The sequence below is a fragment of the Falco punctatus genome, assembly GCF_963210335.1.
Source record: "Falco punctatus genome assembly, chromosome: 4".
Classification (NCBI taxonomy): domain Eukaryota; kingdom Metazoa; phylum Chordata; class Aves; order Falconiformes; family Falconidae; genus Falco; species Falco punctatus.
The window spans coordinates 34283118-34300769 of record NC_137583.1 but is presented as its reverse complement, the minus strand read 5'-3'; the positions used below and the strand labels follow the sequence as shown (position 1 = coordinate 34300769).

At 41.1% G+C, this 17652-nt stretch overlaps 2 protein-coding genes across 5 annotated transcripts in view; one reads left to right on the top strand and one right to left on the bottom strand.

The window, feature by feature from the left end:
* IQCK (IQ motif containing K) overlaps positions 1-9821 on the top strand; it is a 50152-nt gene extending 40331 nt beyond the window's left edge. Inside the window, exon 9 of the mRNA XM_080386709.1 lies at positions 8927-9821. Coding sequence (XP_080242835.1) covers positions 8927-8952 — 26 coding nt within the window. The 3' untranslated portion in view covers positions 8953-9821. The remainder of the gene's footprint in view (positions 1-8926) is intronic.
* On the bottom strand, positions 331-17395 carry GPRC5B (G protein-coupled receptor class C group 5 member B). 4 transcript variants are annotated; one of them, XM_080386692.1, is made up of 5 exons: positions 17109-17395; positions 12569-12733; positions 10115-11128; positions 5366-5478; positions 331-3940 (listed from the first exon to the last, which is right to left on the bottom strand). In XM_080386692.1, exons 3-5 carry the CDS (start codon positions 11118-11120, stop codon positions 3896-3898), a joined length of 1164 nt encoding a protein of 387 aa, XP_080242818.1. In that variant the 5' UTR covers positions 11121-11128; positions 12569-12733; positions 17109-17395; the 3' UTR covers positions 331-3895. The 4 variants fall into 4 exon arrangements, with proteins under 4 accessions (XP_080242818.1, XP_080242817.1, XP_080242816.1 ...); XM_080386691.1 differs by having other exon boundaries at positions 12600-12733; XM_080386690.1 differs by lacking the exon at positions 12569-12733 and having other exon boundaries at positions 17109-17393.
* Between the last annotated feature and the right edge of the window lie 257 nt (positions 17396-17652).

The following is a 17652-nucleotide window of genomic DNA, read 5'->3' as shown; positions in this document are numbered from 1 at the left end:
CCCCCCTTGTCATAAGCACTAGCAATTGAGCCAGTACAGGAAACTGCTGAGCCAACTGGGGGAAAAAAAAAATACTTGTAGCGTTAGGAGCTCCTTGACTGGTTCACGGTGGGTTTGATAGGTGTCAGAGCTAAGGGTGAATTTGGGAATGTGGCCGAAGGTGAAAGAGTGTGCCCCATGACTCTAGGAGCTGGTTTCCTTTAGTTTAACTTAGCTTATATTGCAAAATTGCCACAATGTCACCACAGGACAATGGTGTCTGTAGCATGCCATTAGTTTACTGTAAAGGAAAAATTTTAAGTGGATTTTAACAGCAAGTTAACACAAACATTGTAAGTAAATAGTAAAGCCTTTATTCTCGTTAAGAACAGCATTTTGAAAATAAAACATTTGCCCATGCTTTACAACCTTTGTAGTTTTGTATACTTATGTACAGTCATCAGGGTACACATTGATTGTCTTGAAAATCCTTTAAAGATGTACTTAATAAGATACCAGTATGCAACAATCAGCGGAAAAAAGGTTACGTTATAAAACACACATTAATACATTTAATAAATATATATTATCTATCAAAAATGAGCTTTAGCTCTCATCAATTAATAAAAAGCACCTGCTTTGTAATCCTGTAAGTTGGCAGAATAGTCTAATTGTTTTATTATAAAAGCTACAATGTTCCCTTTTGCATGGCCTTTGGTTAGACCCAAGGCATCAAGCTCAAACAAAGCCAACCAAGATGCCTGTGTTTAGACTAAAACCAGAAACATCTAGTTCTACAGTATTTCATGTACCTTGTTTATAGAAACAACTGTATGTATTGAGAGTGTTCTTCTGAAGATGCTACATATTTTCTGGCAAGTGTCAAATGCCCTCAACTCATCTGAAAGCAGGACAGGATCTGTAAAGTATGGCTTTGAACTTTTTTCCAGCCATCGATTAAAAGACAGTTATTATAAATCTTATTTCGGTAATTTTTTTTTCAGGTGCTTTACAATTTCATTTTTATGCATGGAAACACCATGAGCACATAACCATCAAGGGACAACATAGTAGCTTTTATAGTATAAAAGCTAATTGTAATTAACTGAACTGCGAAAGGCTTGTGCTTGCTTACTTACGTTGTTCACAGATGCTCTACATTCTAGATAACTTTCATAAAAGGCAAAAGTAAATACTGTAACAAAAATATAAGTTAACATAAAGGTGCCTTTCTTCAATTACAGTTTTATTTGGGGCATGTAACATCACAGACTAGTGACTTTAAAAGAAAAAGTTGCTTATTACTAATTGTATAAAGTCGTAAAATAAAGACCCTCCTAATCTATTGCCACACCTTCACCACCACAAATTAAACCCAATCCTGCTAATCTTTAATTTTATAAATAGTCCACATGACTAACCCAGTGAGACTAGTCATGTGAGTAGCAGTTTGTAGGATCTGGCCATATCTTTGTATAAGGCCTCAAATTCCAAAAAACTTCATCAGAAGCAGGATTGGGAACTCTATCAATTCAGTCACATCCAGAAAAAGAAAAAACCCGTTTCTTAGGATAACTATATCTTATACAGATTTTGTCCAAGGTCTGTAGAATGTGTATTATAATTCATAAATCTTGGTTGTAGCATGATAAACTTTTTAAAAGAAAGCTGTCCTACCATTTATGCCATGGTCATCTTATATGTTTTTACAATAGAGTTTCATTAGTTTTTTTAAAAATTTGTTTTTTAAAAGCAAAATTCTGCAGGCAAGTGATGGTAATAGGTTTTTTATTGTTCCAAATGATGCATCTTCTGGGTAACTATCATTATCTTAAATACTATCTTAATTGATCAAAGCTTTGCTTAAAACAAGCAAACTGTATTTCTAAGTTGCTGGATAGCATGCAATATCCACCCCTACCCTACTTGGTTACTAAGGCCATCTAGTTAGTTACAAAATAAAATAAGTAATCTCTAAAACAAGCACATGCTTCCTTTGCCTCGAGGAGGGAAGGGCAGGGGGGACTTAACATACTCCTTTTCTCATGCAGGACAAAAACATTGCTTCTGGAAGAGAAGGGCTTTGAAATAAAACCCCATAAGATGATCATGGCAAGAATGGCAATATATATTTTTCCCATATATATATACACATATATATCTCTGTGCAACACTTAGGGACTGGTCTTGCAGCCTCTGTACCTGTATGTAGACCTACTGGTGTCGATGGGACTACTCGTGGGAGTGCAAGTCTGCAGGACTAGGTTCCTAATTCAGTAAAAATGGAGGTACATGAAGAATCAGGAAGACTCTTGAAAAATAAAAAGCTTGTCTTTCTTTTGCAGTATATAGCAAGTAACTTCTTTCTGTGAAGCTACCAAGCTATTCATTTATTAGTACGTTATATTTTTTTAGTTTGAAAATATATATTTTTATTACAGCATATGCAAAGTTTAATTGTTATATGTTTCCTATGCCCTCAAGTAAAAACAATTAGCTTTTAGTATCGAGGAAAGCTTAAGGTTAACATTGGCCAAACAGTGAAGATACAATGATGTTTTCAATGGCCGATATGTATTAAATGTTAAATAAAGGAATGATTGCTTAAACATAATGAAAAACCATGGCACAAACAATGGGCAATGGGAACCTTTTAAATAACTGGGAGAAAACAAAGATAAAAAGCTTTGAGAAAGTCTGTCTTCTATCAACTCAAAAAAGGGGAGGGGAGCGGAGGAGTAGGGAAGAAACCACCTTAAACAAACAGAAACAACAACAAACCACCTCCAGCACGGAGATTCTACTCGCTAGGCACTAAAATGCACAACCACATCGAAATGCACAAACAACTGCAGTCAAGGGGACGACTCCTATGGACAGGGATTGGAAAGGGAGGTCTTGACCCTACTGCTGCTGAGTTTCTCCTGCGAGGTGGTCAGCACTTCTCGGTCGCCACCGCTCTCCTGCTTGGCAAGAGCAGCCCAACGGAGCAGGCTGGCTGGGGCAGCGCTGTGGGTTGCCTTTAATCCACCATCACAACCAACGCCTTCTGGCAAACCAGTCACCTTCTCTCCCCTGCTACATCTTTGCAAAAGTATATCCCTCCAGAGTATCACTTCATGGCTTTGGCTGTAGGAGACGTGAGAGCGCACGGCTTTTGCCTGCACCCAGGGTCAAGGCTGGAACAACGGGAATTGATCTCGCGTGGCCCAGGAGAGCTGCCTCTCCGTAGACCTACGCTTTTTCTCTCTGCCTCAAGAAGCTCCATAACTTGCATGAAACCTGCACGGACCTTTCACCCCTCCAGAACTGCATTTCCTACACCAGCTTTTTAAAGAGAAGAGTATCAGCCTACAGTGTAATGGTAATTTAGTTGCCACGGAGTGACAATGCTTGACTATACATGATGCTACGTGACTGTACAGTACAGTTAGATAATGAAGCAAACAACGTACTGCTCATGACAGTTGAAATGAAGGGAAAAGGAGCAAAATGGAAAGAAATTCTGCATGTTTTCACACTGTAGTGGCAATCTCTTGTGGCAACGTGAATTAGGTTTAAGTGAGAGGAGGGTATTTTGCAAGCAACTGGCAACCAACAAAAACAGGCTTGCCTCGCACACTAGTTACAGACAAGAGGATATCTTACATTTCAGAGTACAATATCCCCCTCTTCCAATTTAAGGTATGCCTACTTCTATTTTTAAGTCAGATTCAGCTTCAGGTTTACAACTTTGTTTTTGCAATTATCAGTTCGATGGTGTTCACATTTAGGCAAAATCCTCTGTAGGATTTCGAAAGCTCCTGGATGTTTTGTTGCTTTGTTCTGGTACTGTTATGGATTCCTCCCTCAAAGACACACTGCCAGGGAACAACATCTGCAACAAGGATTCTTATTCTCTACAGCCTACAGCCTTTCACCAGAGGTGTCGTCCAGTGTAACTTGGCGGAGCAGTTGGTATCTGGAAATAAGGATAATAAACCCGTAACTGAGAGATCTAGTCTGTTCAAAAATCAGTGTTATCATGCTACATGTACATGACAGCTTTCCAGACAGTAGTTCCAGAGCAAAGTGATACAAAGACACTCATCTTCCACCCATACAGTACATTTACCTCTCTGTAAAAACCATGACTGTATATACACATTAATCTGATTTTACTATCTGATGTTCTCCATTCAGCTTTCTATCTACCTCAAAACAAAGCAAAACAAACAAACAAAAAAAAAAACCCAAAGCAAATTCTCTAGCTTCTTCATCCTTAAACTGCCTTTTCCCTGAGCTGCATATTCTGGTATCAGAAAACATGGGCATAGATGAATCCAAGCATCAGGCACAGATGAACCTAAACATCAGAAGGATGCTATTCATTACTGACAGCAAAGCACCAGCCTTTTCATTTTATTCAAGTTGATTACGTTTCCCTCTGTCTTACCCACACAGGAGAATCCTTGTTATCTAGTCCCTCTTGTTCACTAAAATCAACCAAAACTTTACTTATTCAAAAACAAAAGACCTGCAATCAATTCACGTTATTTGGTTTTAAATGTAGAGGTTGAGTTATGGAATCAGCTCATGATTCAAAATAAAGAAAACCCAACTCACATGAGTATAAACTGGCTAATGGGTAGATTTTTAAGAAGCATGTCGGTATGCATGAAAAACATGGGTATGAAAATTACTCTTTTTCAACAGTATGCCTGCTATATGAAATGTCTTCAAATGTAAATTACACATCACGTGAAAAACATTTAGAAAGTCTGTTTGGCATCAGATCACTAAGCCATTCTTACAACAACCAGGCTGCAGAAAAACAGGTCTATCAAAGAATGACATGCCAAACTATTGTCTAAGAAAGAAAAATCAGCGCTATTAACATTAAAATATTCTGTATTCCTCTTTTATGAATCTCTTTCCCAGAGACACACACATCTGTAACTTACAAAGAATCACATACATTTCACAGGAAAACGGAAGGTGTGTGAGAGATTACAACTGTCTGCAACAATGATTCTTAATTATAGTAACGCACTGGCCTGTAAACATTTGTGTGACTCACATCATCTTGAAAAAAGATCAGGTTAGAAATTGTGCCACTTCATAGTTAATTTGAAAAGGCCGCTGACTACGTAGTTTCACCAAAGAAGTTGGTTCACTCCAGCTACACTGCAAAATGTGAATGGCCAAGTAAAGAAACACAAAATACTTCATAATTACGTATTTTCTAGAGGACAGTGAAGTATTACATGCATACTTGCTGCTCAAATTTTCATTTATAGCTTCCCCCCTGCTGTGAATAAGCTAAAAGCAGGTTTTTCACTTAGTAGTGGTTGTATGTATCAGTGTATATGGAAGATTTCTTAAATTGTCACATTTTGATACTTACAGTCCCACCATTTAGCACAACTGCCATCTCAGTTGGCTGATAAACATTGCTTCTAAAAGGAGCACTAGGTCGGCTTCCCAAACTGCCATTTCGAAATCCTGCTGTTCTTAGCGCTGTGTTTAGAAAAGAGAGAGAGTTTTTAGGAACACAATTAATGCTGTGCATCTCCTTTGAAAGCATAAAAGTATCTTGTTTCCAGTTTAGTTATTGTGAGCTTTGCCACTGATTTTAACTTCCATGCTGCCGTACCAGTTTTCACGTTGCTTTTGTACAGCAGTTTTTCTTACATAGTTGGGGATGGATGTCAAAAAAATCAGTTTTACATAAAATTAACAGTGCTGTGGAATGGGAAAAAAAAATACTGGAATCAAATTTTTGAAGTTTGCTTAATCTCATTTCAATACGAGCAAAATGTGTTCAGTCACCGAACCTTTGATGTATCTTGCACAAAGTATTTTGCAAAGTGCTTACTGTATTGTTCTGGATACTGTGGGGTTAAGTAAAATGATACTACATTTTGCTTTCTATCAAATTCAGAGGACAGGGATCCAAAACATTGCTCGAGCCAGTAAGCATGCTCACAACCCCCCTGAGCATTACTTCAGCGTGACTAGCATATAAGGATTTTCCAGATGTTTCAGATTATATTTACTCTGAGAAACTAGAAATATGAAGTAAATATTGCTTTTGAATAGCTTCAACATGGCAAAGGACTGAAGCAAGAGAGAAGATACTGATTGTCCTTCTGAATGCTTATACCAGAAATACATCCGCCTCTCCATTAATTTTAGCACAGGTTTGGATTCAAGATGTATATTCTGACTGAGAGATACGCACAGTTAGGGATATGCTTCTTTCTCTCTAAACCAGTCTGGACACATACAAACTCCCTTTTTACTTTGGGGGTAAATAATGGCTTCACTGAATTCAGATGCAGCCAGGGAACAGAGCTCATTTATCCATGCGACGTGCGTAGTTACAATGGGCAATACTCATCTGTGAGCTGGTAAATAGAAACATGCCCAGTTCAGGCACCTGGGGCAAGAATTTATCTTCGATTTAATTCAAATTGCAGTTCTACACTCTCTGGCTGAAATCGTGAATGAGCTGAAGTTTACAAGAATTTCAGCATAGACTTTAACGAAGCCAGGATTTAATATAGCTGCACCGTGTGGAACAAGATTTAAATGGATCCTACTGCCATATGCTGTCCTCTATCCACTGATACTTCTCTCTTTGGGAGTTGTGCAGAGAGATGAAGACAGTATTGATTTAGCACAGAAATTCAGAAACCCAGTCCTGCAAATGCCCAGTTGTTGACTTCAAATACACAAAGACCCTCACTTGCTCTGTATTTTAAAATCAGCAATTTTTGCAGAACACTGGGAGAACAAAAGATTAAAATGTCTAAATTTGAACTATGTATTTTTTATTTTATATTTAACTATCTCAGGGTCAGTAGTATTTTTTCTTTGTAGTTTGGCTCCTTATTGCATATTAAACACAAATGATTGCACTGGTATTTGCTAGTACACGTAAAGAAAAAAATCTCTTTATAATGCATACTATAATTAAAATAGTTACACAAAATTTCATGGTCATTTCAAAGTTATCTTAAAGAGCTAGTAAATTTAATTTCATATTGCTGATTTTTCCTGCCCTATTATTGTTGCAATAAATCTAAAATTCTTTTAACATGTGTTGTGGACAGAATACTCATTTGGGATTTTTTTTCTCATACCAGTTTTACCATTTTTCCTTGTACTTTTTCTTACTTAGTATTAAATACATCTACTTGTGTAGAGTATGTATAGGTAAAAAAAAAAAAGGCACCAAGAAGATTTGAGCAAATGTGTCAAATTCTACTTTAATACATATTTTAAATTTTGTTAACTTTGGTTTTAGGCATTGGCTCTGAGGGTGACTTGTAGTACTAAGTTATTAAATCAATTTCAGCAAGTACCAGAGCTGCTTAGGCTTGGGTTTCTGGACAGCTGTAGCATTCTACATTTCACATCCAGATTTTTCATGTATGAGGCAAATTCTCTCTGCCTTACAGAAGTTGCCCTACTAACGTGCACTTCACTTCTGGAGAGCACCGAGAACTCATTCAAGTTGCCTTTTTCCAAGGTTTCTAAATATTTTACTAACATGTTTACAAGACACAGGTATGAAAATAACTTTTCAGTAGATATTTCAACTTATCTATCATATGTATATTAAAATCTCTGGTTAGTATGTTGTTTAAATAACTACTTTAAAATAGTTTTCCTTTATTAATGCTTAATGATATTGCTGGAATAGAACAGTTCTCTATATGTGTAACTTGGAGCTACATTTTGCTAAGACTGAGATTAGGAGAACATACGCTTGTTTGAACCTGTAGTTTAAAGGTTGTTCAGATCCTTAAAATGCTGATTAAAAGAAGAGCAAAATTACTAAATTACTTTATACAAGTATTAATGGAAATAACAAGAATTTATGGAAAATATGTTTATCCAAGCATGTTTTCTATTTCAAGCTAACTACTTACTAAAACAAATACTGCAGTTAGGGAACTAAGAGGTGTTTCCTGGTTATGAAGTCTTCCAAAATTTTACAGCTAGTAGATCTTATATTCTTAACTATCATATCAGTATGCGTACATATATATCCAAATAAGTATAACTGAAGAAAGTACCCTTCCTTTAATTTCTAAACTCTTAATGATGAATTCTTGAATTGAGTTTAATTAAATGAATAGAAGAACATTCTCTACATACCTGCTAATAGATTCCAGGTGCTTAGCCACTGACAACCATCAGTACAGTGATCTGACTTCAATTAACACTTCAGCAGCCATAATATGTGACTTGAGTATTATTACCTGTATTTACTTTAAGTCTTTACCATACTAGTGAGTTTTGTCTCCAAACCCTGTTGGCCTAAGCCTGTACTTAAAAGAACTGCTGCAAAGGAATAAGGAATTTGTTTTGATTTATTAAAAATGTATGTATCTTCTCCCACATGCCACAGGAATAGAATGACATACATTTATTATGATAAATATTAATAAGAGCATCAGATAAGGAAATCTATTTTGTATTGTACTGTGTAAGATTCAGAGAGATAAAAAAAGAACATAAATTGCACTATAATAGACACTATAATGATTGTGCAGCTATCATACATCTATCCATTTCACTAAAAAAATTAATCACTGAACAATTACATCAAAAGGGAGCTTCCAGTTCTTTTTTAAAATGTATGCATGAATGGGAATAATACAAAGTGAATAGATCCAATTTTGTTCTTAGATCTGCCTTAGTCAGAAATAGCTCCACCAAAGCCACTGCAGCTACCTTAGTATGAAATTAATTTAATGGGGGATGGAGGACAGTTAAAAAACAGCAACAACAACAACAAAAATTGCTTTACAGTCCACGGTAAAGCTGCCTCTCTCTGCTTGGTGCGCTGGAACGTTAGTAATAAACAACCATTCTTTTATCCATGTGATTTTTTATTTGTTTTACTACTGCCCTTGGTATATACTCATGGAACTTCATTCCTTTCTGTTCAAAGCTTCCATACTAGAAGGAGACCTTTGAAGTTCCTGCTAAAACACTTAGAGGAAAAATGCCTTCCTGACCTGACACTGTGCTGAACAAGAGTGCTGTTTCCCTCCATGTCTCATCTATATCCAGAGGAAATATCAATCCCAGAGGAAATCAAAGATACGTAAAGATGAACAGGAAGGTGGAGTGCCTGGACAGCGTGCCCCAAGACTTCTCTTGGGGCTGCCAAAGCAATGTGGCAACTACTGGCTGGGATACCAAAGTCTGCTTCTCAAATTAGAGTGAATGAAAAGCAGCGTGACTAGGAACAAAATCCTTTACTGAACTGTGGGACACCACCAGACTGCACCTGTGCTACATAACACCATCAGGCTCGTGCTTCCCATCGCTGGTCACGTAAGCATCCCTGTGTATTTTCTGAGATGGGTTAAACGTTCAGCAATGGTTTGGATCTCTTAAGCAACCAGTTGTTCCTGGCCCTTTCAGTAATCACTGAAAAATGTTTTCATTGCAAATTTTAATGATGTGTCATCACACACTGTTCTGTGTCACTAAACAGCTATGACAAGGAAGGCAACCATTAACTTGAAACCTCTGTCTGTGCATACTGTTCAGACGTTAAAGCCTTCAGAACAAAGACTGCCTTTGAACTTCTCTACATGCCACTTTGCACTCTTCCCCCCCAGTGTCACAAAGTGGCACTAAATCTTATTTTAATGGGACTATACTTAATAGTAATAATTTTGCTGATCAAGAGGCTGAGCTTTTTCTAACATAGAGCACTTCCTTGATTTTTTTCTTGGGTTTTCAGAAAATATTTCATATTAAATGTTGTTAACTGATAACGACAAAAAATGTCATTTAAACTATTTTAAAATAGAGGCTGCTTTTTCCACAGTGAATTTTTTTGGCTTTCAGTGTTGGCTTTGCATTTGGAATTGTTAAGTTTTTCCATGAACAAACTACATGCAGAAGAATCACTTTAACCAAACACATGTATTTTCTGTACTGCATTTTTTTCACTCCGCCCTCCACTAGGTGATATCTTAATGAAAACTGTAAAAGGGAACAATATGTAAGTTTGCAAGACATGGCATTTGTCATGACCCTTGTTTTGAACACCTGAAAAACAATGCATACAGATGGTTTTCTTGGCTACTACAGAAAAATACAGTTTTCTTTAGTAAATTCTTACCTGCATTATGTTCATCCATTGAAAAGGCTTTATTTTCCATGTAGCTCCGAGGAAGCTGTATATCTTCCTCAAAAGCAGTTTCACGCATCCTTGGCTGTGAAGTATCAAAATAATTGGGAGTGTTTTCCTGCTGTGATGGAAGGATGGTACAGTGGACCTCTGGGATGGCGTGAAAAATAACAAACACCCAACCACTGGACACCAGTGCAATAGCAAGAGTGGGATCACTCCATTTGTCTCTTCTCTTTAGCTCAGCATTACCAAAGAGGTACATAGTCATCCAGGCTACCCAAATCAGAATGGAAAAAAAAAGTGTTATAATGAGGCATACTCCATTTTTCTTCCATTTCTTAAACTTTCCACAGAGAGTGAAAAGAGAAAATCCCATGGTAAATACCATGAGGAACATAACGTAAATCAAAGCCATAGCAAAATCCATTGGTTCGTAGCTGCAGGCCAACTTGTTATCTCTGACAATTGTCAGTATTAACCACTCGGTTGCGATAATGACCTGAACGAGCATCAGGCAGATTGCCACACCAGCTAGATGCCAGCCAGATGGACTCTTCCCATGTCGAACTAGTCTATGAAGTCTCCAGGTTTGAGCTAGCAAGCACGAGAAGCACAAAGCAAAGATAACTCCCCACAGAAATCTTCGGGTGGAGCACACCATTTCATCTTCTTGTATGATGAAAGCAAATGTCAGCCCAAACAGTCCGAGAGTCCCAAACAGAAAGAGGAAATGTATTCCCAGGGGGCTCTTCTTCTCTTTGTCCTTGATGAAGGGCAGCCTCACCAGCAAAATCAGCATCAGCAGCAATGTGGTCAGCACACCTGCCCCCGCAACTGCCTCCACAACTATGCCCCAAATGGCATCCAAGTCACACAGGTAAACATACTGAGGGAGAAGATCCAGTCCACACCCTCTAGACGTACTGGAGTTTTCAGAAGAGCCATAGCTGATCACGAAGAGGAGGAAGAAACCAATGGCTGGATAGGTTTTCATTTTTCTGTCTGAGACAACAAAATATTTGTTTGTTTAGCGACAGTTCACTTTGGAGGACTTCACAGCAACTGCAAGCACAGCTCATTTCAATAGCCCATGTTTACTGGTTTTTTGCACTGGCTTTGCAGCTGGTGTTAGCCCACCCCTAGTCCCCTTTGCTGCCCTCCCTGAAAGCTGCTTTTGCCTGCTGAACTGGGAATGAAAACTGACTCATTTCTGTGTTTGCACAGACTGAAAATATTTCCAAACACTGCGCCTGCAAATATGCTAAAACACAACCAGAAGAAATTATGTATGCTGTTGCAAAATAATACATTATCTACAGTACTTTATTGCTCAAATTCAGGTGCTTAATGTATGTGTAAATTGCACTGGGCCTGATGCAAGTGTAAGTTGTATCAAAATTAGACTGTTTCACAGCCTTGCTCCCATTACTGGGACAAAGGCAGAGTCAAAACCACTTTTTTTTTTTTTTTTTTAAGGATACAGCAGTCCCAAGAAAATAAACATTATGCTTTTTTTTTAAACAGAAGAACTTCTTTTCATGCTCAGTCAATAGGCAGTTATAATATTCACTCCTTTCATCCTCTTCCAAAGCCCAGGTATTCGATTGCATTTGCAAATGGGAACGGTTGGCTAGAGAAATCCCATATTCTGTGACAATAGTGCATACATGCAGTGTCATCAATCAACTAATCAAAAATGAATGACTCATTGTGCTTCTTAGCAAATATAAAGCTATTCAAAAGAAACAAACAACAAAAAACAAGAGCATCACTTTCCCTGTTCCAGAGAGCGAACAATGGTAAACACTCTAGGAACACAACATGTCCCACTCAACCATCAGGACCAAAAGCCTGGACAAACCCCACTTAGTTTTAGGAAGAACATGGGTTAGGTGCTTTAAAAAGATATATGTTGTGGCATTTGCTTTTATTAAGCAAAGCTGGGCAAAGGAGACTGTTAAAGATGTAACCTTTAAATGAACAATCTGCCCCAGCGATAGCCGCCCTGGAAAGGCAGCCTGAAGCGAACACTACATGTACCAGATATGAAACCTGATGCTATTAACCTTCACTTGCATAGTTAGTGCTGCCAGTTCCAGCAGGATTATGTTCATTGATGTGAGCAAAGTGCCTAGGTGAAAATGTGGAGTAAAACATCCATTTGTATGGTATGTCCATACGGAAGAAAAGCACCATATAAACAGGCAATAATGTTCCTCATGTAGCTCACATGCCACGTTGAAGACAGAAAGCGAGAAGCAGAGAAATGCTTGGGAGCTTTTTCGTAAGGTAGACAAACAGCCCTATCTAAAGATACTTCATAAATCAGAAATGCTTTTAATGAAAACATAAAAAACTTTAGTGAGAGTTGAAAATGCTATAAAGTGACAGTACAATGTTGTATCAACAGGATCAGTGATAACCAATACAAAAACTATTTACATAGACTGTCCGAAATGGTAGAGTCTCTTACAGCTGAGAACGATGGGGTTTCTTCCTGCGCATTACAGTCCTGTAATGACCAAAGTTAAATCTTGAGGATCTCAATCTTCAAACTCATGTTCATTCCCCTTTCACTGCGTAATGACCAATGCCCATTTTCAGCCTCTGCCAGGAGACAGATGATGGAAATTATACTGCTTCCTATTAGAGGCATCAAGACAGCAAATGTGCTAATACAAATGCATAATGACTTTATGGTCTTCATTCATACAACAGACAAGAAAGCTTATTACAAAACTTCATCTCAGAAGTGGAAGCTGTGACAAATAATGTGATCTGAGACTGGACAAACAGGAAAAAGGTAATCTATGATCTTTCCCTACCCACAGAAATTACAGTATCCTTGCACCGTTGAAAGGGCTACAATGTTCTAATGATGCAATGAGCTGCAGCTAATGACTAATGATTTTTTTTCCCCTACCTAGCTTTAATTTACTTTATGGTGAATTGAGGGAGTATTTACTTGTTTATGTCTGATTGGTATAACAAGTTTCTCAATGACTGTCACAACACTCATGTTAAAAACACTGACTTTACAGACATAAAACTAATCATCAGTGAAATATATTCATTTTTGTATTGAATATGGTTTCACTCAATAAGTCTCCTTGCTCTGTGAGTACATAATTAACTAGAAGGAAACATTCTGAAAGTGATTTTGCAATTCCTTCTATGCATAGGCAGTTCATACTTCAACTAGTGCATTTACTCTACAGAATATCCAGAATATCCTAAAAAGTGTGAAATGGTCAGTGCCTGCTGACACAAAGGGAGGCAATCCACTGGAATCTACTAAGGCAATGCTGCAAACCACTGGTTCCAGTTTCAAGAAGCAGGACATCATATGGAAAATTACTCAAAATTCATTCTAAATGCCACCCAAACTAGAAACAAACAGCCCTTAAGTGAGGATCATGTTAATTTTGCACTATCCTATCACTTACAAATTACAATGTGCATGTACTAAATCAGTTTCAATACTAACTTTATTTGCTATTCTCCAGAGACCTAGGGGGTAATAAATTAAGTGCAAGTATCCCCAGTTCTAAGATATTTTCCAGTTTTCTGGTTACTTTATTCATGTCATGTAACCCTCATGTGATTGAGCTATTCTAGGACAGTCTGTTTCCATGGAGATTGTGCTGCATGGGTAAGCAGTCATATTGTCAGCCCATCATTTGTTTCCTCTTCCTATTTGGAGGTGTTGGGGGGGGGGGGGGGGGGAAGGAAGGGAGGGTTAATAAATTTGACTTTTTTGCCCTCCATGAAGAAGTAGTGTCTTTTGAAAAGGAGGAATTAAGCTGTGACAAAATATATTGAGAATTTAGACAAAATATATATTCAGAAATGCAGAAATGTTCAAGTCAAAAGGAGTTTTCCCAAGTTACTTCCATTTGTGAAATTACTTTTGGGAGAGCTGATGGAGATCAACAGGGGCTCTCTCAGAAAGCTCCCAGGCAGCTATAGTACTGACCAAAAAGTCCCCAGGACTGCTGACAGGTATTCTTGGTGTGACATTGTATTCCTACCAAATGTCAGTAAGTCTCACTGAACACTAGATCTGTCCACACCAAAGCTTGCAAGCAGGGCTCAAAATCCCCAAATGGGGAATCTTTTCCTCACCACTGCTATCAATACGTGGCTGTACGTTTGCAACCTGTTTAATATGTATTTCTGCCTTACTGGGTAAAAACTGGCAACGTTAACACAAGTCACTGTGACGATACCTGCCAAAATCCTCTTTCCAACACTGGAACTCAGCACAGAACTCAGGACAGTTGCATAGACAAGGGAAAACATGGCATGTACCAGTTCAGCAAGGGAATACCGCAACTTCAGCTGAAACTATAGATTCAATAAATATAAGGGAAAACTGGAAAGCTGTTTTGGAAAAGAGAAGTATATCAGTATGTTTTTTTTATTAAGATAGTGTTTTCTCAAGCCTGTGCTGTGGGCAGAATGGCAGAGTCTTGTCTCTCTCAAGACTTTGTAGTAAAATCTTCTGTATGCACATTATCACTCATAGTTACCTCAATCAGCAACTGCAGAGGAATAGTATTTTTACCTCTTTATGTCTAGACTAGCTCTTAGCAAAGTTATGCAATCTCGCAGCGTAACAATAGCACTGTTTGACTGGCACTTCTCTTCTGTTACCGGAGAGCTACAGCAATTGTAATACAGAAGTGTCACAGAAACATTCCACCACAGGTACAGCAAGTGGCACCAGTACATCCCCTGCGTAGCCGAAATGGAACTGTTCGTACCAAAAGAAATCAGCTTGAGGTGGTTTGTTTCTTTTTTCCCCAGATCCCCCTCCAAAATTATATTTCATTAAAACTGTTAAGCCAACATACCTGAACTCAGAGCAATCCCGAGCATGTAAAATGAATCAATAAGCCTTACACATTTCAGGCAAAAGCAGCAAACAACTAGCAGGACAGCTTCCAAATCCAGTCCTCACCTTCTGGTCCAAAATCTGCTCTCAATGACAACAGTAGTAACTCGACTGTTTTCAACAGAGTGACGTACCCAAAATTATCTGGTGTAGAATCTCTACAGAAATTGCAGACACACAGCTGCCCCAGCGGGTATGAAGTACAATTACAAGCAACTAAGCAGAAACAGAAAATCTCACAGTTGTCATCAAAAAGTTGTCACAGTTAAAAATCAATGAGGCTTTTCATAGCTAAAGTCTTCTGACCAGGGATTGCAAATATCTCTTAGCCGGTCAAATAGATACTGGTCCATGCTCCTAAGGAACGTCTAGACAGAATAAATCTGTAACCATGCGAAGATTTAAGGTTAGGCTATTCCTGGTTAGATGTATTATCTGTCCCCCTTTTTAGAGTCCTAATGTTAATCAATGGATACAGGAAGATGGATCCAATCACAGAGAAGAAAAACAATCTAGTAAATAAAAGCAAGAGTAGCCCAAATAGTAACCTGCTCTGCCACACACAGGCGGAAGACTGGTTCACTGTACCATTTCCCAAAGAAAACCGCCCCCACCACGAAGTGTTGTGGAGAGACGCTAGTGAGTGAGGAATTAATCACAACACGGGATCTCTGCCAGCTCCTTTTGATCAGATCTGAAGAATGAGCTTCAGGACTGGTAACAGAGCTGCCACAGCCAAGCCGAGACCAGATGACTCAAGAGATGTATTTTCAGAATAATAATTAATAGTGCAATTGTGCTTTGTATGCAAAAACACAGCAATGATTTAGACAACCCCTTCATTAGAGTAACACGCATCCTGCTAGGTACAGCCTCACGGTTACAGAAGGCAAAACCCCACTCCAAAGAGGTCATGTAGAAAAAGTGCTGCTTTCATTTAGAAATATGTTGCAATGCTGAACGGAATATGAAATGATCTTTCTAATGTTGTAGGTGCTCAGGTCCCTTGGGTCAGATTCTGTGTATCACCTGTGCCTAGCTACTTCTGACTGTAACGCCTGATGTTCATGACGCTACTGACAGCAATCAATTATAGCAATCAATGTTTTTCTTTTCTTTGCTAATTCTCAGACTGTTTCTATTCATGTCACAGCCTCCTGACCAAGGAGTTCTCTCCACCGGATTGCTTCTCATGCAGCGAGAGAACACCTCAACACCGGCACTGGGGGCTGCTGGTAAGTGGCAAGCATAGCACCGACAGGCACTGGGTGTACGGGGATGGCAGCCAGCCGGGGTGCACAAGGAATCAATCCTGTTAGCCTCGGGATAAGCGTTAGCTCAGGTGTAAACAAAGGGCTCACATAAGTGCTAAATCCTCCCGCCGTTCGGCTCGGGGAAGAGGTGACACAAACACGGGGCTTTTTATTAACTATAGCGAAAACCGCCGGGGCGGCGCAGCCCGGCCGCGGGGCTGCACTGCGCACCCACCGCCCCCGCTCTGCCCCGCGGGGCTGCACTGCGCACCCACCGCCCCCGCTCTGCCCCGCGGGGCTGCACTGCGCACCCACCGCCCCGGCCCCGCAGCGCCCGCCGGCGCTGCCCCCCCGGCTCTGCCCCGCAGCGCGGGTGCAGAGCCCGGCAGGCCAGTGCGAGCTGCCTCCGCTCCGGGCTCTCCGTAATCCGCCTGCAGCCGCCTCCTCCTCCTTCTCCTCCCGGTGCCCATCCCGCTCCAGCCTTCTCTCTTTTGTCCCTTCCCTCATTTCCCTCCTCGCTTTCCTCCTCCAGGCTCCGCTTCCCCATCCTGGCTCCGAACTCCGCCGCCCGCCCCGCCAGGCTCCTTCCCCGCTGCCCGCCGCGCTGCGCAGCCCCCTGCTCCCGCCCCCCAGGCCTGCCCTATATCCTCTCTAATCCGCCCCCCCCTCCCCAGCCAGCCTGTTGTCTGCTGGCGGCCACCGGGCCGATTCCGCGGGCAGCGCAGGGAGCGGAGCCAGGCGAGCCGCTCCACTGTGCCCCCCCGCCCGCAGCGCTGCCCCCCAGGGCCTGTCCCGGGGGCCGGTGCCCCCGCCAGCTCGCTCGGTCACTCACCCGCTGGCTGCTGCGGCCGAGGGCGGCGGGGCAGCTCTGTCCGCCAGCCCGCCGCAAGTCACATCCCGGCACCGGCGGCGCGGCGGCTCCGCGGCGGGAAGGGAGCGCAGCGCCGAGCGCCCCCGCGGCGGCGGCGGCTCATGGAGTGCCTGGTGTCGGTGCGGTGCGGTGCGGTGCGGTGCCCTGCCCGCCGCGTTCTGCGCCCGCCGCCCAGCTGCGCTACGGCCCCGCGGCCAGCCCCCTCCCACCGCCCCGCCCCGGCTCGGCGCGGCGCGGCACGGCTCGGCACGGCGTGGCAGCGTACCCCGGGGGCCAGCGCGCCCCCGGAGAGGGGCAGCCGTGCGGCGTGGTGTGCGCGCACACACGGGCACACGGACACACCGAGCGGCGTGTGCGGCGCGGCACGTATGTGCCGCTATAAGCGCAGGCTGGCACAGGCGGACATACGTACCCCTATAAGCGCAGGCAGGCACAGGCGGACATACGTACCCCTATAAGCGCAGGCAGGCACAGTCGGACACAGAATGGTGGCAGCTGTACGTGC